This window comes from Cupressus sempervirens, chromosome 1, assembly GCF_028749045.1.
Source record: "Cupressus sempervirens isolate cs-2001-9-10 chromosome 1, ASM2874904v1, whole genome shotgun sequence".
In the NCBI taxonomy this organism is placed as follows: Eukaryota; Viridiplantae; Streptophyta; class Pinopsida; order Cupressales; family Cupressaceae; genus Cupressus; species Cupressus sempervirens.
In genome coordinates, this window is record NC_143118.1 from 872951345 (window position 1) to 872976057 (window position 24713).

Genomic DNA, 24713 nt, shown 5'->3' on the forward strand with positions numbered 1-24713 from the left:
AATGATTATATTTTCCCATCAGAGTCACTATTAAACTTCACAATAACTTTGATAATCATATAAATATATACTCAAATATAAATTTATATCACATTAAGAATGGTAAAAATATCTAATTATTATATAGTCAAATATTACTAATAATTTAAATCTTATCTAAAATTGTATAAACATTAATTACATGAAAACTCCTATATTTAACTAGTCATATAATAAATCAATTTTATAATTCCATTGGGTGGGTCCCACATGAACCATCATGTTGATTGGTGGGGGGGCGGGGGGGGGGGGGGGGCGCTGGGGCAAGAGTAACAACATCAAAAGAGGAAGGTAAAAAAAATAGTGGATCATAAAAAGACTAGGCAGAAAGAAGTTTGAAGCCAACTAAATATGAAGGACACGAGTCAAGGAAGACCCACTCATGCACTATCCATCGACTAAGGTGGAAATATAAAGTACTCTACCTTTATAATGGGAGTATTGACATCGAGGATGGAATTTGAATAATGAATAAAATTGAAGTAGCTAAAAGGGTAGCCGATCACCTCTAAACTCAATAAAGTGTTCCTATTATCATTGTGTTATATGAACATTCCTATATAGGGATATAAACATTTGAGTGAAATATTGGGAATATTTATTTGAATATTAAGTGGGAAAATAATAGAGAAACATATTATCATATTATTTGGAAGGGATTATGAAATGACCCTTTTCTGATTTTATATGATATTTCAAGCCTCTAATTAGATCTTAAAGATCAAACAACCAATCTTTCAAAGATCCACCAATTTCTCAATAAACCTCAAATCGGGTATGCCGAAAATAGTGCCAAAAACTTCACAGCTTCACATATTATTAGTAAATCTGAAAAAAACCACAAATTTGCACTGTTTAACACAAAGGCAAACTCCGCATGAGAATGCACATGGAATGGTTTCAAACTCCCATCTTTAGCCTTCTTGGAAACCTGCAAACTCCCATTCTTGGGTCTCCCTCTCCACAGGTTTGGCAACCTATGAAGAATAACAAAAAAATGAGCAAAAATCAAGTTCTGGAATGAGCCCAAAATGCCTCCAAACCCATTAAAAGAGGGCATAACCCTAACTCATGTCCAAGAGGGGTTAATAAAATATAATTTAATAATAATTTTTATTTATTAGTCCACTGGTTTTCAAAGATTAGCCCCTTTTTCCGAAACTTCACCTTTTTGGAGCCTGCCTGCCTTAGCAAAATTTATTATTTTTAATTATTTGAAAAGGGGACATGACAAGTCCTCCCCTCCCAAATATTGCTTGTCCTCAAGCAATGAAGGTTGGAATTCTCAAGAATATGTGCTCCTTCCCAAGTTGCATCCTCTAGTGGTAATCCTTTCCATTTGACCAAATGCTCTATGACGCTCATGTTTCTCAATCTTTTCTCTCTTGTATCCAAAATCTCTTCTGGTATCAAAACTAATTTCCCTTCATCATCAAGAGGTGGTAATTCTGTAGATATTATGGTTTGCTGGCCTAGAACCTTCTTTAGACAAGATACATGGAAAATATTATGTATTTTGTTGTTTGGTGGGAGCTCCAATTCATAAGCTACCTCTCCTACCTTCTTGATGATCTTATAAGGCCCATAGAACCTTGGCTTGAGTTTCTCTGCCCCACTCCTCTTCAAGGTGCTTTGCTTATATGGCTGCAACCTAAAAAATACCAAATCTCCCACCTCAAAAGATCTTTCAGTCCTTTTCCTATCAGCATATAACTTTTTTTGGTTCTGTGCATGTTGTAGATTATCCTTGAGGGACCTTATTATGTCTTGGCTTTGCTTGACAAAATCACTTGCTGCAGGTACTCTGCTATTGGAAAGTATTAGATCAACAAAGGAAAGGGCATCATAACCATAAAGAGCATGAAAAGGAGGCATACCAATAGACATGTGATGAGATGTATTGTAACAATAATCCCCTAGGTGTAACCATTTCACCCAAGCATGTTGTTGATTTGAAACATTATTCCTCAAATATCCCTCTATCCATTTATTAACTATCTCTGTTTGAGGGTGATAGCTAGTACTGGGAGTGAGTTCAGTTCCTGCCAAATGAAAGAGCTCCTTCCAAAAAGAGCTAAGGAATCTACTATCTCGGTCACTAACAATGTTTCTAGGCAAGCCATGTAATCTAAAAATTTCCTTGAAGAACAATTCGGCCACTTGTGATGCCTTGAAATTAGATGTGATAGGAAAGAAATGTGCATACTTAGTTAGTCTATCTACCACCACATATATGCAATCCTTACCTTGAACCTTGGGCAACCCAGTGATGAAGTCCATGGAAATACTTTCCCATTTTTGTTCAGGAATAGGAAGTGGCTGCAACAACCCTGTAGGAAAATTTTTCTCACTCTTGCTTTTTTGGCATACCATACATTCCTTAATGTGTTTAAAGACATCCTCCTTCATACCCTTCCATGAAAACCATTCTCGAATTTGCCTGTATGTCTTGAAGTATCCTTGATGACTAGCCAAAGGTGTGTCATGAAAGGCCCTCAATATCCTCTCCTTAGTTTTTTATCCTGGCACTAAGAAGATCCTGTTCTTGTAATAAATCAATTCATCAACAACCTTGTACCTATTATCATCCACTAACTTATCCAAAATCTTGGTGGCAAAGGAATCTTTAGCATACTCTAAAATTATGGAGACTTTCCAATCAGCAGAGATAGATGTTAAGGAACACAAAGTGGGTTTTCTTGAGAGAGCATCATCAACCACATTATTCTTTCCTTTCATGTATTCAATATCAAAATCATAAGCTTGCAATTTGCTTACCCATTTTTGTTGACGATCATTCAAATCCCTTTGGTTCAAGAAGAACCTGAGGCTATTATGGTCTATCTTTACAATGAATCTCCCACATACCAAATATTGTCTAAACTTATGAAGTGCATGCATGATTGCCAACATTTCCTTATCATAGATGGAGTAACCTTTCTCTGATTGATTTAATTTTCTACTCTCAAATGCTCTTGGATGTCCCCTTTGAGTTAGGACAGCCCCTATACCTTCTCCAGAAGCATCACATTCAACAACAAAAGGTAAATGAACTCATTACCTCCTTAAGCTTATCAAATGTTTTTTGTGCCTCTTCTGTCCAAACAAAAGCTCTTTTCTTTGTCAAATCAGTCAAGGGGGCAGCAAGCTGAGAAAATCCCTTGGAAAATCTCCCATAGTAGCTACACAACCCGAAGAAACCTCTCAACTGTGTAAGATTAGTGGGTGGAGGCCAATCTAAAATTATCTAGATTTTTTTTTGATAAACATGTACTCCTTTAGAACTTATAATATATCCCAAATATAGGATCTCTGTTAAACCAAACTCACATTTAGATAGCTTAGCATAGAAGGATTGCTGCTCCAAGATTCCCAAAACAGTGTCTATGTGCTTTAGATGCTCTTCCCATGTTTTACTGTAAATCAAGATATCATCAAAAAATGGAAGATGCTGGCTGAATACCTTATTCATACAGGATTGGAATGTTGCAGGTGCATTAGTGAGGCCAAATGGCATAACAAGAAATTCAAAGTGCCCATAGTGACATCTGAAAGCAGTCTTTTCCACATCTTCACTCCTCATTCAAATTTGATGGTACCCTGATCTTAAGTCAATTTTTGAGAAGTATACATCACCATGTAACTCATCAATGAGTTCATCTATGCATGGTATGGGATACCTATTTTTTATGGTCTTCTTGTTTAGAGCCCTATAGTCTATACACATTCTCATTGTACCATCCTTTTTCTTGACAAGTACCACAAATGATGCAAATGGACTAGAGCTAGGCCTTATGAATCCCATGTCCAGGAGTTCTTTAATAGTTTTTTCAATTTCTTCCTTATAATCCCTTGGATGGCAGTATGGGGTTGTTATAACTGGTTTGGCACCTTATTCTAACTCTATAACATGCTCAAAACCTCTATCTAGTGGTAATCTTGGAGGCAAGTCATTGAAAACTATACTATGCTTATCAAGAATATTTTGAATTTCAAAATGGAAATTACCTTGATTCTTTGGAGAGCTTGTTGGATGGATTATGACTCCTGCTGCCCTTGCTACTTGTTCTCTTCGAAAAGTCCTCTCCATCCTCTTTGCAAAAACTACCTTAGGTGCTCCATTCGATAAGCCTCTCAATATGACTTCTTTCCCATTGGAATGAAATTAAACTCCATAGTTTGATGGTTCATGTAATAGCCTCCAATAGAGTGCAACCATTGAACACCCAATACAAGATCTATCTCCCCAATGCCAACAACATAGAAGTCATCACATAACTCATAATCTCCTAAGGTCATCTTGAGTTGTTTCACCACCCGTGTGCAAGGCATAGTGAATCCATAAGCTATAGTAACATTGAATCCTTCAAATTCTTCTGCTTTAAGCCCTCTTTTCATGACAAATCCCTCATCAATAAAATTGTGAGTTGCTCCACTATCAAGAAGAACTGTCAACCTTTGCCCTACTAGTACCCCTCAAATTCGAAAGGGATGGTATCTTGGGACTCCTGATAATGCTGCTAAAGTGCCATCCTTGCTGATTTCTTTTTCTTTCTCTTCTTCTACCTCCTCCTTAGTGTCATGAAATTCCTCATGCTCATCTGAATCAGATTCTGAAGCAACTTCAATATAGTGTACTTGACCTTTCCCCAAACATCTGTGTCCTGGAACCCATGGTTCTCTACAAGTAAAACAAAGTTTTTTCCTTCGTAATTCACTCCTAGTCTCTTCATCTACCTTCTTTTTTGCCACATTTATCACATCTTTTGGTGGTAGTGTTGGGAAAGTCTTTTTCTAAAAATTCCCCTTATGTTGCCAAAGATTTGGGAGTTTTTGATTCGTGACTGGTTTCATAGGCACACAAGTTTCAAGTTGCAAGCTTCTTTTGATAGCTTCCTGTAAGGTTGAGGGTGAGAAAGCCTTAACCAAACCCTTAACAAAATCTTCTAAACCATCAAGAAAAAGATAAACAATCCTCTTTTCACTCATATCAGGTACCATAACAGCCACTTTTTGAAACTCTTCTATATACTCATTAACTGATTTGGTTTGCTTCAACTTTGACAATTCTTTAAAGTACTCTTCATCATCCTTGAGGTCAAATCTATCTATCACTCTTTGACTGAAATCATCAAATGTAGTTACCTGATCATGACCTTGAGTAGTCATTCCATGATACCACCAATCATAGGCTGCATCTTCCAAGTGTAGACTTGCCAATTGAATAGCATCACTCTCCTTCATGGGGTTAAGTGTGAAGAAAGTCTGTAATTTTTGTAGCCATGCTCTAGCTGAAATTTTATTTGTTCCATCAAAAGTAGGTGTTGTAAACTTGCTTATTTTATTTTTGAGCTCTCTTCCACTTATGTCATGCTCCCTCCTGTTCTCTTTCTTGGGCATCAAAGTGTTCATCATATCCACATATTCTCTAAAAGGAACCGAACTGTGAAAGTCATCATCTAAGCCATTGTAAGTAGCTCTTAATGCAATCAAGTTACCTGTAACCTCTTCCACGGGATTAAGGGCTAGATTCGGTACTGGTGGCTCATCTGCAGGCAAGAAAATAGTTTTGGTTGATTTAGATGGTGTGGATTTCAGATTTCTTGGCTCCTCTGAAGTGCTCCCTTTCTCATTAATAGATTCAACTCCTTGCAGTTTTTCTGTCAATATTCGCAAAGCCTCTCTAGTTTCTGCCAAACTATCCACTGTTTGCTTCTGAGTATTTTGGATGTCTTGGAAGAATTTCTTTGCCATCTCATCTGGATCAGCCATACTTTTTCCTTCCTTGGATTTTGTACTTTTACTTTCAACTGGAGGTTTGATCAAAATTTCTTTATTCTTTTCTCGCTGCAAATATCTTTTTTCTCTTTCACTTAGTTGTATGCAACCATAAATTTTGACATGCAGGTGATTAGAAGCAACATGCAACCACCAAATTCACCAAGAACTAACATGCAAATGATTAAAACTAGCATGCAACAATAAATTTTGACATGCAGCTGATTAGAAGCAACATGCAACCATAAATTATGACATGCAAGATTTGGGTAGTTGTCAAAACTGACATGCAAACTTCTACAAACCCTCAAGCTGGCAAGATCATAGCTCTAATACCACTGAAATGTCCCTTTTCTGATTTTATATGATATTTCAAGCCTCTAATCAGATCTTAAAGATCAAACAACCAATCTTTCAAAGATCCACCAATTTCTCAATAAACCTCAAATCGGGTATGCCGAAAATAGTGCCAAAAACTTCACAGCTTCACATATTATTAGTAAATCCGAAAAAAATCAGAAATCTACACTGTTCAACAGAAAGGCAAACTCCACATGAGCATGCACATGGAATGGCTTCAAACTCCCGTCCTTAGCCTTCTTGGAAACCTGCAAACTCCCGTTCTTGGGTCTCCTTCTCCACAGGTTTGGCAGCCTCTGAAAAATAACAAAAAAATGAGCAAAAATCAAGTTCTGAAATAAGCCCAAAATGCCTCCAAACCCCTTAAAAGAGGGCATAACCCTAACTCACGTCCAAGAGGGGTTAATAAAATATAATTTAATAATAATTTTTATTTATTAATCCATTGGTTTCCAAAGATTAGCCCCTTTTGCCGAAACTTCACCTTTTTGGAGCCTGCCTGCCTTAGCAAAGTTTATTATTTTTAATTATTTGAAAAGGGGACATGACAGATTATAATATTAAATATATCTTGTTTAATATATAAAACACTTATCTTTCAAAAACACAAGAGCACCTTTAAGTGAACATAAATTTTCATATATTTTAGGTAGAGAATATATTCATCATACATAGTTTGACCTATTTGGAACTACAAATTAGGAAATTGGAATAATCAAAGAGTAAACCCTAAAAGAGATTAATACATCATACTTGAAGAGTTTGTTGAAAATGATGACACAAAGGATTTCATCGATTAGCATCATTGGAATCCTAGTAAAGGGAACAACAATGTTTAGTGGTGCAATGTAAGTTGGATAATTGTGTGTTTCAATAGAGGTTGGATGCCAACTCACATGCTCTACCTGTGCATTTGATTTGATTTGGGATCCTACAGCTGAAGATGTTGATCGGATAGTGAATTGCTTTAGGACAAGCAACCTTTGGACAACAAGCATTTGTAATATCCCTAATTTTAATATAATATTTAATTAGTTAAGGTCTCATAAGTTAAATAACATTATAAATGAACCTTTAATTAATTGTTAACACTTCGTGTAATCTTTTGATAAGCTTCTCTAAAGCCCTCTATAAGACTAGTTTTGGTTGTTGTAGGCATGTGTCTTGGATTTTATTATGTATTGTGAATTCCAGTTGAAGTTTTTCTTTGCCATTTTGGTGGTGGAAGATCATCCCTATTTGGTGAATGCAGTTTTAGTGGTTCACAACCACCCTAGACTATCATTGGAATATTTTATAGGTGCATCGAATCTATCAACTATTGTCATTTGGTGACTACTCTATATTTGCACGGATCTGATCTATGTAATATAATTGAAGTACTTTCATTATTTGACGATAAATATATTTGAGTCGTCGGCTTTGGCGACAACATCTAAAGTGTTGTTATCAATTACTTCTAGCATCTATTGCACACTATACTCATCTTTGGTATCCACACAATTTGGAATTCTATTTGTCTATGTCTATGAAACCATCTTTTTTGTGTTGCAATTCCTTGCACATGCCCCTCAAATTGAATCACCTATCGAACACCATTGTGTCTTTCCTTTCTAGACATTCCACACAACAACCACCCCCTCGCCTTGAATCTTCACCATACACCCACAATTCATTGAAGTCTGTACGCCCATTGTGCTTTCCCTTATACATTCCTTCATAGGCTTCCTACAAATATTTTCCTTAAAAAAAACTCAGGTGTGTCATTGAGAACATTGCATAATAATATTAATAATAGTTGAAATTTATAAAAGAAAACAAATTATATTATAAAAAATAAAAATAAAAATAAATTTAAAAATCAGAAGTCGTAATTCAATCCAATCCCTTTAAAATCGAAACATGGAACGAATGAGACAGCTTCGAAAATTCGCAGGAGGAAAAACTGAAGAAATTACATCCAAAGTCGTTAATCGTTCCAATCCCTTCCGACTGAAATATCAAACGAATGAGACGGCTTTGAAAATCCGCAGGAGAAAAAAATCGCAGGAGGATAAACTGTAATAAATTTTGTATTGATAGCGGAGTTCCCATAGGAAAGAATCCTCTCTCTGAACTCTGTGCAGGCAAGTAGGCAGACCAACATGCAGACAAAATGCAAGTAGGAATTTGGCTTTACATCTATAATGCATTAGTTTGAAGAGATTTCAAGGTCTTATCCAAATATCCATTTCGTGCATATCCTGCAACAATGAGATGAAATCTCTTTCAGGCATTCCGTCAAATAGTTGGCATGCATTGCCCTGCTTTCATATTTTTCCGGAAAGTTGCAACTATAATTTCTGACAATACTCTCCCTTTGATTGATGTCCCCACAAACAGCCTTCCGTGACGTCGAAGATTCCTAAGACAACACCTTTGCCAATTAATCGACCACAACAGATTTTGGTTCTTCTGCAGCAATATCTCATCCGACACCGTACTTTGAACGCCAGAAATATACTTCCAAAGGGTTAGAAATGAAAAATTTGAAGAAACAAGGCACTACAACCTTGTAACCTTGATCTGCCCGATTCAACAGTGACTGCTGAGGGTTAACCGTATAATTCAGTCTGAGTGCCACAGTTGAGAACGGAAACAGCCAAGGGAGGGGAGGAATAATTTACAAGATTCAACGTTTGATTTCTTTCCGGAAAGTTTAAATTTTTAATATTCAAATCTCCTATCGGACAAGAAAAAGTAATTCAAAAACATTGGCATAATGGAATTAGGAAAAGTAAAGAAAGAACGAATTAATTCGCAGAAAATGAAATTACAGAGCATCCGATGCTGCTCATCGCCATTAACGAAAGAGGAAAGTAGAGAAGGGACAATACAAGGACGAATCTTAAAAATGGAAGATTTGATAGTTCAATCCGGCGAATCTGACTTACTGTTCTTTTAAGCCTTTTTCGTTTTTCTTTTTTTTACAACCTAATAAGTTTGTTAAAACTGTTTAAATTGTATTTTATGTCTTGATTTTTATTAAAAAATTATTTTAAAATTATTATATTATTTGTTATTATAAATTTATTTTATCTAAGTTTTTCAATTATTTGGGAGGGTTTACTTTTAGAATCTTTCAAATTAAATTTATATTGTTAGTATTTTTTTTCAACGAAAGTATACAACTAATGTATTTATAATTTTAAAAAAATCATGTAAAAATGATGATATGTTCTTTTTAAGGAAATTATCTTTTTTTTAAAATATTTTATTTTAAAAATTGTTATATTATTTGTTATAATAAATTTATTTTATCAAAATTTTCTTATTATTTAGAAGAGTTTACTTGTTAGAATCTTTGAAACTATATTTTCAACTTTCATTTATTCTTTTTTCCTTTTTTTAATGAATTCTTATTGATCTTTTATAAGAATTGTGAAAGCATAAACATGAACATGATGTTAATAAATTTATATTATTAGATATAGAAATAAAGTTAAGGGTTATAAGCTTTAAAGTTTTCTAATTGTGAAAAATGTTAGAGAAAAAGATGAGCATTTTCAAATTAGAATAGTGAAACAAGAAGCATAAGTGAGAGAACAATTAGTCTTATATGAAGATGTAGGAGGGGTTAAGAAGAAGAACAATAAGACTCTCTTACAACATTTGAAAATATCTTTTATATCAAAAATCATCTTTTGATATTTTGAAGGACACCAATATTAGAAATGATAACTTAAATCTATTTTCTTTTAATGGCTCCTTAGACATATAAAATATATAGAACTATTAAGTTACACATATCATCTATATTTGACTTGCATGGTTAATAAATATTTTCATGTAAGGAAACTAAAATTATTAAATGAATAATATATTGTATAATTATTTATATTTTATGAATAATATTTTATATAATATTTTTTAGTTTAAATCAAATATTAAAGTTGAAGATACAACTTAATTAATTATAATAAATTACCATGACATTTATATTTAATTAGAAATTTTTTAATTGTTTTTTTTGTCAAATGTTTAAATATTCAAAACAAAATAATAGTTTTTTTATGTAAGAGTATATTTAATTTTTAAAAATATTAATAAAATTATATTAAATTTTATCAAATTTTGAACTTTACTATTCTATTTAATTGAGTTATTATAAATTAGTGCAAATACATGTCACTATGTGACACTTGTTTGATCCGTAAACACATATATAGATCACTAATAGTAAAACTTTTAATCTTACATTAAATTGAAATTGTCTAGAAGACATCTAAATCAATTTACAAACCATTAAGATTTTGGAAAGTAAAATCTAATTGCATAATCTTTGAGAATTCTTATGACTTGCCTTATTCTTGTATAAAACACACACGTGTGCTCTGACAAAATATCTCAAAGTGCGAATCAAGTCACCTTTTTCCTCATACATCCCAAAACAAGGTGCGACAAAGTTCATAGGTAAAGGTGTTTAGCAATCTCACACTTAAATCAAATCTTACCCATTAGATCTTGTATCAATTTTTTCACCGTTTAATATATCATTTATATAGACGAACATCTAAGCACAGAGGAGGAATGGTGACAAGGGAAGGTTAAGGTCTATTATGGTGAATATAGATATAGATGTGATAATACTAAAGATACAACAATGATAATAGACTGAATGTCTAAATAAATATGATTATTATAAAAATATATAATATTCTGAAAATAACCTTGATATTGAACTAAATAATATCTGAACTAAATTTTACCAAAAAATATATTATTATGAATTCGGATTTTTAACATACAATTGGAAACATTTCTGCCAATATTATATATTAAACATTAAAAATAATAAAATCATAATTCAGCTACTTGAAAATTAAAAATATAAAAAAATCATAATTCAGCTACATGAAAACTGGTTGGAATGGGATAAGAGCCCTGTTTAAAGTGTACAGAGAATCTTTAGATTTAGATTTTTGTGAAGGAATAAAATGTCTATGATCTTAAAAATGTCAATCTCATAATTTTTATGGGTTGGTGATGTTATACTCACTCTTCCGCTTTAAATGCAGTATAGTTATGTGAAGTGTACAAGATAAGTACAAACTTGGTCTGATACGAGTAGATTTGTGAAGCCAAAGTAATCACAGCTGAGAGCCACCTGTATATCAAACAGGCTGACACGATCTTCACACGTTTCATTTCTGTTCTGTAAGTTAAAAAGATCGCAGTTCAATGTTCGATTACTCTAACAAATATATTTGTACCAAGGTGGATGGCATCAAAATCCTGCCACGTGTAGATTACATGCACTTTCTTCGCCCAAAGAATCTCAAAACAGTATTGGAATTGATAAAATTCTCTCTGGAAAGTTTTAAAAAGAAAGAAACCCATGGTTTTGAGATTGTCACAGAAAGGTAAATGAGGTAGTTTACCGTATATCATGTATATTAGATACTCGTATGACAATGCAATCACATTTTACATGTAATGTTAATAGTGTGTTTTTAATGTCATTTTTTGTTTATAGATTGTTTTTAATGCCATTGTTATGCATACAATTGATGTAGAAAAGAGCTGGGAGCCTGAAAGGAATTAAGCAATAGGGTTTGTGAGGGGGTTTAGTATCTCTGAAGGAGATCTTACATTTCTTCTGAATGAATATGAGTATCGCGACATTGAAATATAACTGTTATCATCATGCCCATCAGAGAAAGTTATTGGAGTCAGAGGATGATTGTTGTTTCCATACCCATCATCTGTAGTTGTTACATTCTTGGAGCAATTGCTCTTTGACATCATATGTATATAATCTGGAATCATTAGTTTCATGCAATAGTTAATGTTATCGGCCTACCCGTCATTTGAAAGCTCTTTTATCGCCATAGAAATTGATTGTGAGTTTCATTGAAAAATTGCTGTTATTTGTCATACGATACCAATCTTTTGGAGTTGGGGGGATTGTTTTAATCATGAATAGAAATCTTCGTGTGGGAAGAAAAGTGAAGAATGGAGTTCCCCTGAGAACTCTAGCAAGGGTTGCATCAGTGGCAGCAGGGATGCAATTTGGATGGGCTTTGCAGCTCTCTTTACTGACGCCATATGTGCAGGTTTTAGGTATTCCTCATACATGGGCTAGTTACATATGGCTGTGTGGTCCTATTTCTGGCATGTTTGTGCAACCAATAGTGGGGTATTATAGTGATAGATGCGAGTGCTCCTGGGGTAGAAGGAGGCCATTTATAGTTATGGGAGCATGCATTGTGGTAATGGCAGTTATGCTCATTGGATTTTCAGCAGATTTGGGATATATGCTTGGTGATTCAATCTCATACAGGCCAAGAGCTATTACTATTTTTGTTTTAGGGTTTTGGCTTCTTGATCTTGCCAACAATATGCTTCAAGGGCCTTGCAGGGCACTCCTCGCAGATTTATCAGGTATGTCGCGCTTATATTGTTTTGCTATTTGTTGCAATGGTATCTAGAAAGTTTATGTTTAAGATGATGGGTAAGGCCGGCCTTACAGCCTTTTTGAGGTATATTTCTTTTTCCCCTCTCTTTTTTTCAATGTCATCTTGTAGTATTGTTCAAGGTAACGGTCAACTTGCGGACATTTCTCCTATGTTGGTGTTAGCTCCAATCCCGCTTGAACAGGATCATTTATAGAAAATTTTCAACAAAAAATACCATGTATAAAGCAACTCAAATATTTAGAGAAAGAAACCTTTTTGATTAATGCAAAACTTTGACATTCCGCATCTCTCGAGGTTTTGAATCTTCAATGCCCAATGTTCAAGACTTTTCCATGAAGGGCTGTCTGGGAAAACCTCCTTACCTTAGCCATGCAGAAAACAGACCTTGAAGGAAGTATATGTTTACAGAATGTCTCTGTTAAGATCAACCATTACAGGATGGTGAGGTGATTAATTTTTAATCTACGGAAACTAGTGTTTTGATTCATGAAACTATTACTGTATTAATCCGCAATCAACTATATTTATTCCCTCTGGAGGAAGTTTTACCTATGGGATTTTTTTTATTTACCATTTATAAGGGGATTTACCAATTGTTTTTGCTTTCAAAATTTTCATCAAGCAAAATATTTCATTACGATAGACCTTATAGGTCTTTGAAATTGTTTGCATGCCACATTCAAAGAGGCTTTGGTTGAAGCCAATAATTTCCTATCGTTTATCATTAGATTTTATTAATGGTTACAGATTTTTAAAATTTAGCTCTTGATGGTTGTAATTTGAATAATTATGCTCATTAAAGGGTATATACCATTATCTTATGTCGAGCATTTCTTGTTAGGAGTGCATATTTCATCAAAGGCAGTGCCAGATAGGTCTGGATTTTTTATATTCTAGTGTGTACCAAGTTCCAACTAAAGACTCCTCTACTGCAAATGCAGTTTCTTTTCTCAATGAAGAGACTTTGCCAAAAAGAACATCAATACTTGGTTTATATTTCATTGACTATATCCCAGAAAGGTCTGATTTCTTCGCATGCCTTGGATAGGGACATTGTCCATAGGGAATTTCACTCCAAGGAAAAAGTTGTTCATTTATTTTCATGGGCTAAGTAGTGCAAATTTTGAGGGAAGAATTTGGAGTCTCCCTATCATTCAAGGACTCAATATAGTGTTTACATGAGCAAATTTTGCTCTCTACAAATAGCCACAAGAAATTAAAACTAGGCAACCATACATGAACTCTAGATTGTATTCTCTTGCTAAATGAAAGACTTTAATATGATGAATGAAATATTTTACTGAATTCTAGCACCTCTTGAAGCTCCACCCATATGTATTTCTAAATGCTTTTCCTCTGCCAGGAAAAAACCAGAGACGAACTAGGAGTGCCAATGCCTTTTTCTCACTGTTTATGGCAGTAGGGAATGTGTTAGGATTTGCGAGTGGTTCTTACAGTAAATGGTATAAAGTTCTTCCGTTCACCAGAACAGAGGCCTGTGGTGTCAGCTGTGCTAATCTAAAGTCTGCATTTTTTATAGCAATAATCCTCTTAGTGGCTGCTACCATTCTCAGTGTAACAGCCACCCCTGAAAAAAGATGGTCAAAGGCTCAAGCAGAAGCAAAAGCAAGGGCAAAGGCAGCGGGAGGTAAAATTCATAATCCAGTTGATGAAAATGATGAAGATGATGAGGAGGAGGAGGCTGATGAAGAAACCCAGGAGACATTCATATGGGAGCTATTTGGTGCCTTCAGAGATCTCCCTCCTCCAATGTTGTATTTACTTATTGTAACTGCACTGACATGGCTTGCGTGGTTCCCCTTCTTACTCTTTGACACAGATTGGATGGGTCGAGAAGTTTATAAGGGAAAGCCTTTTGGTCCTGAACCTCTTCCAATTTTATATGATGAAGGTGTCAGAGTAGGATCATTTGGCCTAATGCTAAATTCAATAATGCTAGGAGCAACTTCTTTGATGATAGAAACTATGGCTCGCAGGATAGGCCCTAAATTATTGTGGGCAATCGCAAACTTCATCCTGTGCCTTTTGCTTGCATGTACTGTTATCATCACCAAACTTGCTGAAAATCATGAATCTGTACCTCCTCATAGTTCTGTTAAAATTGCAGCTTTGGTTGTTTTTGCAGCCCTTGGAGCACCTCTTGCGGTATGTCTTAGACTCTCCCCCTTTGACTGTTATCTTGGATGTTACGTATATACATATATAATTTCTAGTTTCTATTTAAGTGACTAATTTGATATCAAAGTATCATGGTAAGCGCTATTTTCCGTGCTGTGGATAGTTACAGTTTATGAATTTGATAAAGATTGATTACCTGTGACATTTGCAGGTAACATATAGCATTCCTTTTGCATTAACAGCAACCTTTACTTCAGATTCTGGAGCAGGTCAAGGTAAATATTCTTTAATCAACTTATTTTCTTTTTAATGCTTTCACAATTATTTTGAACATTTCCAAGGCTGTCAGTAATTTTCACTGTCAACTCAATCAACATATTCCCTCAAATCAACTTGTTTTGGTTTTTTATGCTTTCATGATTATTATGAACATTTCCAAGGCTGTGAGTAATTTTACTGCGAATTCAATCAACACAATCCCTTCTGAGTTTACTTTTGCAGTGCAACTGTTTTTTGGTTTTGGAAGTACATAGTATATTTGAATATTGCTCTTGAGGGATATGAAGAAATGCAAATTATTCAGAATACAGAATTAGCAGTTGCTCTATAGTAGAGAGCCCATTGAAATTATTACTTACACCACATCAACATTTATGCATAACTGAATAACTAACCTCAAATTATCAAATACCTATGAGGAATGTTATTAACTTAGTAGATTAAATAAAGTAACAACATTTTGAAATCACAGCTATTTACAGTCAAAAATATCACTCACACTGCTCTTGTCTGAAATATCTAGCTCATTTTTTTGATGAATAGTCCCTTCTCTATTAATTAAATATTAAGTATTCGCAAAAAAAGGGTCGGGGGATATGAGATCACCCCACAAGTTCAAACGGCATGTGGCCGGAGATATTTAGCTCATTTCAATAAAATAGCCTTCTGACTTTAATTAACAATTATCATCTAATTGGCCCCTTTGTTGTGATTTACAAGGATAGTGGCACTTATGCTTTTGAACTTGATGCAAACTAGAGCTTTGTATTGCATGTCTTATTTGTTGGTCATGTTTTTGCCTCATGTTTTTATGAACATGTCATTCTATGAATTTTCCTGGTTTTTATGAGCAAATCAGGGTTTGGTCTTATCAAAAATGATTAGCCCTAACAAAAACCCTAATTAAACCATATTTATGACCTAAGTGAGCCCTTTAGGTCATATGTTTCACCTTTTAAATTGAGCGGGACAAATCATTTTTGAAATAATTATATTTTTGGGAACTTTTAAAAGAATTTATATTTTTGCTTCATAATTCCCCGAAAGGTTCCTCATCGTCAGATCTTTTTAAGATCTACGGTAGTCGTCTTGTCGCTATGAAAACTTGCGTTCATTTTACTTCATGCAACATAGCGACCAAGTAAGTATTACACCTGGGACCCAGTCAAATAAGCATGACTTTAATGTGTATTGCCCATGCTGTCAGATCTTTCAAGATCAACAGTGGTCGCTATGTCGTCGTCGGGAATTGCAAGATTTTTACCTGTTGCTACATGGCGACCTCCTGCAAAAGAGAAACACAACGGCGCCAAAAGTAAATACAGCGCTGTAAATTCTGTCTGTTATTAATAAGCCTTGTCATCATTATGGAACGTCAGATGTGTCAAGTGCAATAAAGAGTTAACCATGAAATGAACGCGCGTTACTTCACTGTGTCGAATTTCTTCAAAAAATACGGTGGTCACTATGTCGCCATTGGAAATTTTAAGAACTTCACCAGTTGCGACATAGCGACCTCCAGTGAAAGGAAAAACACGATGGGACCTATTTTCAAAAGCAGTGCCAAAAGGATTAACTGTTGCAAATGACCATGCCAGCATCTCAAGTTAGTCTGATGTCACATGCCATTGGGATTTGCACTCAGAATAAGATTTGTGTTGATTGATGTTGGGTGCCATGTCGCTATGGAAACTTGCTCGACTTTTAGTGCACGCGACATGGCGACCAAAGGGAATTTTAGAAGGACTCACCACAGTTGCAATCAACAATGGTCGTTATGTTGCATGCAGGAGTTGCTTGATGTTTATGCATATTGACATAGCGAGTGTGTGACACGTGTACATGAGCGCCACTGGGTACAAAATAAGTTGCCAGCAATGGAAGGAAAAACTTATGTGGAGAAACTTGATTGGGTTGACTGCCAACTTGGCAAATCGAAAGTGAGTCATTCAGGATTTTATTCCTAAATCGTCAGATTTTTTAGAATCAACGGTGTGTTTTCAAAATTAGAAGGTGATACCACCCTGTTCTCCTTACATTTCATTTATGAAAATTGAAAGCTCCCTGTGCGAACTAGAACCAAAGATATATTGCAGGATTTCACTGAGTTTTCTCTATGCAAACGAATTTCAAAATTTTAGAGAGCTGGGAGCCATCGAAGAATTGTTCCTTGCGTGATTAAAGTGCGAAAGAATTTCCAATATCCATATTGTGTTGCATAATTGCAGCGAAAGAGTAACAAACAGCCAAGTAAGTATCCAAATCCATTAGATAGTAAAGAATTTTGGTATTTTGTGTCAATAGTAAACATGCCTCCAAAGAAAGTTTTCTCAGGAAAGGTAGATTATGCAAGTAAACATATACATGATGACCTTCTTGAATTATTGCCTGAGTCTACAAATGAGTCTGCCTAGATGAAAAAGCTAATTCTTGTCAACCCTAAGCTCAAGATTGCGGATGGCTTATATGATAGAGGGAATTGGGTTAGGGATGCTACTACTACTAAAACAAGGCTTCATCTTTTTAAGAAGTGGTTCACAGAAAGAAAATTGTTTGCTCCCCATGGAAACATTTAGAATTTTGATTCGGGAAAACTAGTGGTCCCTAGTGTTTTTATGGATTCTAACCTGCTCATGGCCATTGCCTAAAATTATAACCCAACAGCCATGATAGTGAGAAGAATAGACGGGGAATGCCTAGTACGAATAAATGTTGAAGGAATTCAAGAAGTTTTTGCTCTAGAACCATTTTCAGATTATCATGTAACCGTTGACCTGCCAGGACTGGAGAAAGAATACTTGTCTAAGAGGGATAAGATCAAGCAGGGTGCACTGAGGGCACGCTTGGGTTCAATTGAAAATTTGCCAGTGGTTACAACATCTACTAAAGAGCCCTTTAAGAAGTAATTTTTCACTTCTAGGGCCATAGCAATATATATGACTCTGGGTAGGGTTTTTGGTGAGGATGAGCAGAATTTTATGCCAATAAAAATCATGTATATGATCACTCACATTTCTTCTTTTGGTATTGATATTATTTTTTATTTTGCATCATATATAGCAGAAGAGATCCATATAGGGTTAGTTGGAATTGCAAAGAGCAAAGTGGAAAAGACTTTTTGGCCATTATTCATTGTTAATGCACATGTTCCTATTTAAAGGAGTTACATATTTTGAAAAGGAGATGGTCCTGAACTGAAAGTATGAAGAAGAAGCTCTACCAGCCTAGTTGTGGAGTGCAGACATGACCTGGGATGGAGAGGAGGCCAGTTTTGTTAAGTTTGATAGGTATTTTGCCTCTAGATTGAGAAGCCTCTTGTTAAGGGATAATCCCAGAATCTCCAAGGCACTGATGGATTTTATCAGACCTATGGATAATCCTTTTGATTTGAAAGTATCACATAATTGCGCTGATATCATACCTTACCCTGTTTCTATAGTTTTTAGGGTATATGGTTTCCAAGGGACTCCCCATGTATTGCCCTACTAGGTGCCTTTGAAGGTAGGGATTGCTGAGATGCTGTGGCAAATAGGGGGATTGGAGGAAGCACAATTGGCTAGAAGAAATAGAGGCTCAAGTTCCCCCACTTGTATTGTGGCCCACCATTTCATAATCACAAAGGGTGGTTGGTTATTCTTGTATAAATTTTTGGACTAGTACAAGATGGTTGTGTCTCATCCCCGTTTTTGTGACACTGAGGGATTTTTTGATGTTTTCAGAGGAAGGGCTAAAGTTGGTTCAAAAAATTATGAACCCTACTTTCCTGAGGATATAATAAGAAATGAGTTCTCTTTGCAAGAGCAAGAGATTAAGAATGGAAAATGGAGAGTTTTTTTCTAAATTTTTGGAATTCATTCATTGTTTTGATAATAATTACAAGCCTCTAGCTGATGCAAAAAAAAAGGCAGACATGTTAAATAAACTAATGACCACTTTTCCTGAAATTATGGAGGTCATGAATGAAAAGAAACTATTCTTTATCAATTCTTTTCCAGAAAAAGCCAAAGACGTCATGAAAAGATTATCTTTTACCCCTACAGTAGGATCAGAGCAGTTGATTGTTCAAAAGAGACCTATCTATAGTGTGATCCAAAATAAAAAAGGGCCACTGTGGATAAAGGAAAACATATAATGGGATCAACCAGTGTTGTTCTTGAGGAAAGACTTGATGAACCCTTGCCCAAGAGGCAAAAAATAGTAAAGGAACAAACACCTCAAATTGAGGAATATTCACCACTCAATCCCCATTACAAATAGGAGATGAACAGCTCAATAGGGAGCAGGTGGAGCAATTGGGATCCCAAGGGGGAGTGTTCATTACTCAAGCAGAATTAGAAGAGGGGAATCCTCAGGAACCTCCAATGCCAAGCCTTGAGTTAACTGTGGCAGATTACAAAGGAAGAGAGTTGACCCCGTGATGGAACAAGCTTGCCATGAACTTATTTCTGATGATAATTTTATCAAATCAAGAGCCTTTTACCAATTTGCTTGGAGAACAAATATTGGAAAGTTTGAGGAAAGATGCAGCAAATTGAAAACAGAACATCTAGAAATGAAAGAGGTAGATGTACAAAACCAAGTCAAGGAAGAGATGATGCAAGATTTCAAGAGCTTGACCCCTGAAGAAGGGAGACAAATGATAAAAGCATCCGGGGTGTTACTGCTACCCAATTGGGATATTGCAGATTTTATGATTTTTAATTGTGTTACAAATAAATTGAGTGTAGAGGAAAAGGAGAAGAAAGAAATGAAAGGTGCTAAATTTAGTGAAGACCTTGCTGCACTGGTCATTTGGTCAATGAGGAAAGGATCTAGGACTACCTCTTCCCAGCCTGATGATACTGGCTTGATAGGCAGCCTGATTGTAACAAGAGCTGAAGAAACTACCACTGAAGAGGCCACAGAGCTAGGTGTTGAGTCAGCCAACTTCACCTTAGCCACAGCTAAAAGAGACAAAAGAGAAAGTTTGGAATTGCAAGACATGTATGAGAAGGTTTTGGCTGCATACAATAAAGAAGTTCAAAAGAGGATTGAATTGGAGAATAAAGTAATGGGGCGATCCACTAGGCCAAGAATCACCTATCCTCATCCACGAGTGGAGCCTTTTAAATCTACTCCTCTCATTGAAATCCCAGACACACCACAAAGGCCACAGTATTATACTGCAGAAGATTTTGAAGAAGAAAAGAGCAAATTGTGGACATTACATGTGGAGTTGGAAATCAAGTATGAGGAAAGGTTGAGGGGAGCTATTATGTATTTAATTAAAAAAATTGATTGGCTATCCTTCTATGAGCAGCTAACAAAGGTATTGAATACATGGGAAGAGCTGAAAACAAGTGATGATGCTCTTAAGCCAATTGTCAACAAATGGATCAGAAGAAATAAGGGTGTCACTCTTCTATGCTATTCTGTTATTAGTTTATCCCATGAATATATAGAGAAAACTTATGATTTGACCAATGACATATAAGAGTTTGATGATAAAAGAATTGCATTGCAAAAAAAAATCATAAGTTATCTAGATAAGTATAAGAGGGTCAGCTTCAGATTGTTCCCACATGCCATAGATGAAAAAGATAAATTGAAAAATAAGGAAGAGTGGGCCTAGGAATTAAATGATTTGTTATGCCTTCGAATGAATTAAGTCATAAATGAAAAGGGAAATGCATGGTGGGCAGCCACAACTGAGGAAGTTGTGAAAGTTCAGTTATTCTTTGATTCTCTGAGGCAAGATTTTGTTGAGATTGATAAATTAGGAGAATATGTAATGAAGGAACAACATGATCTTCTAAATTTTGATTGGCCAGATGACACATTTTTTGACAAGTGGATAGTAGATTTAGTTCATGCGAAGCAGTTGGAATATGCTGAAACTGATGATGAGGATATGGAACAAGATGAAGTATAGATAATTGACACATTAGTAAAAGAAGAAGAGGACACGAAAAGCAACCAATTGCAGTTACTAGAGTGGAGCCCCAAAATGATGACTTGACAACAGAGCAACTGAAGGTAATTGTCAATTTGTCAGTTCAAGAGGACACGGATGAAATATCTCAAGTCCAGCTCAGCTTGCAAGTACCAGAACAAGGCACCCCACATGCAGAGTCAGTAATCACACACTCCAAGGATGAACAACAACAACAAGGCCAATCATGAAATCCTCTTGGCTATAGAAGATGTAATAGAAAGTGGTCCCACCAAAGAATATTCATATTGAAAAACATTTGTTGCACAAACTCTTGTCCTTTATGATAGTAATAATGTAAATATTTTGGTCTTAGGGACAGTTGTCAGTTCTCTATACCTAAAGCTTGTTGCATCTCACCCTATATAAGTGAGATCTCAAGGTTAGAGAAAGGGTCCGAGTCATTGCATAATTTTAATTTTTACTAAGTCTTATTTGGTCCAGTCTTGATGCAAACTTTATGATGTGTTTTCTTTGAAAGTATTTGAGAATACATTGATGTTATAGGATCTTGATGCCTAATCTTGAGTCGTTTTGAAGTCTACTACAATTATACAATTTTCAAAGGAAATTAATATAAAGATGAACTGTCCCCATATCTTTTCTTCATGAATCTTGTCTCCATTTTTATTATCTGGTTATCTTGAAATTGCATGAGCAAAGCTTGTCCAATTGAATGCAATTAGGTTAAGTAGTATATCATTTTCACTATTGCTCTTAGTTCAATGAATTGGGTAAATGTTTCAGTGAACATGATAGGATCTCCATGATAGTAGAGAGGATATGTGTAAGAATGAGTTTCAATGAGAATTGCCGATAATATTGATTGTAATGCAGTCAATTAGATCCATAAATTGGATAGACTTTGAATCCCAATGGATGAGGCACTGATCAACTAGTTTAGTCTAGAGAAACAATGAATGAGCATGAAGCTTAAAATCAAAATCAATTTTACTTTAAATGTTTGAAGAATATCAAAGCTGGTCAGCACTTGTTTGTATTTAATTTCTAAGTGTTAGCCGCTATTTCCCAGAGTTATCTGTAAATCTAAGAAGAATTTTGACCAATCTGCTATAAGGGATAAATATTGTTATAGAATGCCATGGAATAAATGAAATATGTATGTAGTATCAGATTGTAAAACTTTTATCCCTCAGGTGCACCCGCCTTGGTTTTACAGAGCCAAAAGAGTAGAGAATCGTTCATGATTTTGTTGAAGTTGGGTCCAGATCTTAAGAAATGTAATTGTTTATGGGAATTAGCTGATCCTTAGATTATTGTGTTTTCTCATCCTCTTGGTATTTGAGTATTTTGTTGCTTAGTAGTTTGAAAACACCAACACTATTTTTGTTTAAATAATCATAAAGGAGAGATTTTGAAAGGTTCCCAACCCATTTTAAAAAATCAGAAAATATTTATAGATGGACCCCAATGAACAGAAAAACTACAGTGTTAAGGTACAGGCTAGCAGCAACAGTCACTCCGACTCACAAAAAGGGACAAAAGGAACAAAAATATTTGAGAATTAGATACAGCCAAGGGTCCTATCCACAGGATCATTGAGACTCGAGAGGCAAGTTTCCTTCCTGGCTTTTCTTAAATTTTCTGATTGCCAATCCTGAAGCAGGAGCACTCCTAATACACCTCTCTTCAAAAGTTGTTCTCCTTGTATTCCTTTTTGAGGAATGTGAGGAATGTGAAATCAGAAACTTAGACGTGGGGGTGATAACATTTCTTCCCGTATAACTCTATATCAAGTTATCAACCCTCAACAAATTTCTACTTGCTACCAGCCTCATCTAAAACTCTCATACGGGTCAAGGGTCTCTTGTCATGGAACATTATTTTAGTCAAGCAGAGAAATGTTCCTCCCTTTTTGTTGGCTTTGCAATAGTTTGCAATTTAACAAGTGAATTTTCCGCTAGTCTCAAAGATAACAACCATATTAAAAAAGAATTGTGAAGTTTTATTGTTGCCCTAATGTGGTGATTGAAAAGGATTCTGGCCCTTCTGATCCTTCTGGCTATAGTCTTGTTCTCCATAGGCAAACTTTTCTTGGATCTGTTTAAGTATGCTCCAAATATATGAAGTGGCCTTTTCACAAGATTGGCTGTAAATACAATCTTAATGTCTTTTCTGACATTTTAATGCTTTGAAGATTTAGTTTTAGATTATTTAAATTTTGTTCTATTGCTTCATACTGCATAGTTTATAATTTTAGTTACTTTAATAATTAAGTTTCCTTGGCCTTTTGATTGGGTAGTGAACTTGCAGAAGTTTTCTGTGTCATTGATTTATTGCGGTATTTCATTGATAAAAAATGATACAAGTGTGTGTTTTTACCCTGATTGAAGTCAACGTCATATTTTCAAATGAAGAAAAGCATAATCATTTGAAATTTGCTTTTGTCATTTCAGGACTGTCTATGGGAGTTCTTAATCTTTCAATTGTCATTCCACAGGTAAATGTTTAATTGTTTCTCACATTATAATTTCTTCTCTTCAACTCAATTTTTCTGTCAGATCTTCTATGCACAGCTTATTGTATTGCTTCTTCAGATTATTGTGTCTATAGGAAGTGGACCATGGGATGCACTATTTGGAGGTGGAAATCTCCCTGCATTTGTGTTGGCATCAGTTTCTGCGTTGGCTGGTGGGACAGTAGCTCTTTTTCTGCTACCCTCACCACCTCCTGAGTTTCATCCTTCTCGCTTGCTACGAACTAGTAGTTCTCCCATTCCTTGATGATCCCTGATATCGTCACTCTACTTCAAATGTCATTTTTTTGGACTGACTACATCTAGCACTCAATAATTTTTTTTGCCTAATGACCCATCTCTCACGAGCTTGTGAGAATGCATAATGTTGTACAAGGAAACCTACAAATTTGCTTTGTTTGTCAAGATATAATATATCTACTCAAGATTAAAGAAATTTTGTATTTTTACCAAGTGTCTCAAAACTGAATGATGTTGATTCTGGAAAATATTATTAGCAAATGCAAAATAAATAGGCTGGTCTCACTTCAGTAGGTTCAACCACTCTTTATCTATGAAGTAATGGACAGCTATAAGTTGGTCATTAGAATGTAGAAAATCGGTATAATTTGCCATATTCTTTTCTTTTAGTTATGCTAGAGAAACTTTACACGGTTAAAATTATACAAGGGAATATTTAAAACTTTTAGATGAGATACCAATGATGCTGTGTCTTTCATGGCTAGTCTGGCATTTTAATTTCAAAATTTAATGCATTTATTTGCAAATATTTTCAATGTTTCACTTTAACTCATGTATCAGATGAAATTTGATTTAGCTCAATGAAGTGTTATTAAGTATGATTTCAATCGTTAATGGTGAATATATCCTCTAGATCAGGTGTGAGGTGGTTCGGCATGAAACATCTTTTATGTTTTGTTTCCGTTGTTTCCAAACCTTTTTTTTCACCTATTTATATTGGGTAAATAAATCATCGACCGTGTCTTTATCTTAGTACCAAAGCTTGAGAAATTCTTGCTGAATGTGAAGGTCCAATGCCACATAAGGAATGGCACATGTTATAAAGTTTGATCTAAACATGAATCTAGAAACAATGACCTAATCTTGGTATGGGATTAAGAAGCATGAGTGGTTTGGTTTCACATGAAACGTCCAAGTTTTATACCAAAAACCTGAAAGGCTCATTACACAT

The 24713-nt window shown here is 35.1% G+C and overlaps 1 protein-coding gene across 3 annotated transcripts; it reads left to right on the forward strand.

The window, feature by feature from the left end:
* The first annotated feature begins 10962 nt into the window (after positions 1 to 10962).
* LOC149580605 (sucrose transport protein SUC9-like) lies at positions 10963 to 23970 on the forward strand. Of its 3 annotated transcripts, none has more exons than XM_089792215.1 (6): positions 10963 to 11579; positions 11738 to 12600; positions 13999 to 14801; positions 14986 to 15049; positions 23442 to 23485; positions 23583 to 23970. In XM_089792215.1, exons 2-6 carry the CDS (start codon positions 12135 to 12137, stop codon positions 23766 to 23768), a joined length of 1563 nt encoding a protein of 520 aa, XP_089648341.1. In that variant the 5' UTR covers positions 10963 to 11579; positions 11738 to 12134; the 3' UTR covers positions 23769 to 23970. The 3 variants fall into 3 exon arrangements, with proteins under 3 accessions (XP_089648341.1, XP_089648350.1, XP_089648333.1); XM_089792224.1 differs by having other exon boundaries at positions 11236 to 11579; positions 11733 to 12600; XM_089792207.1 differs by lacking the exon at positions 10963 to 11579 and having other exon boundaries at positions 11718 to 12600.
* The last annotated feature ends 743 nt before the right edge of the window (positions 23971 to 24713 follow it).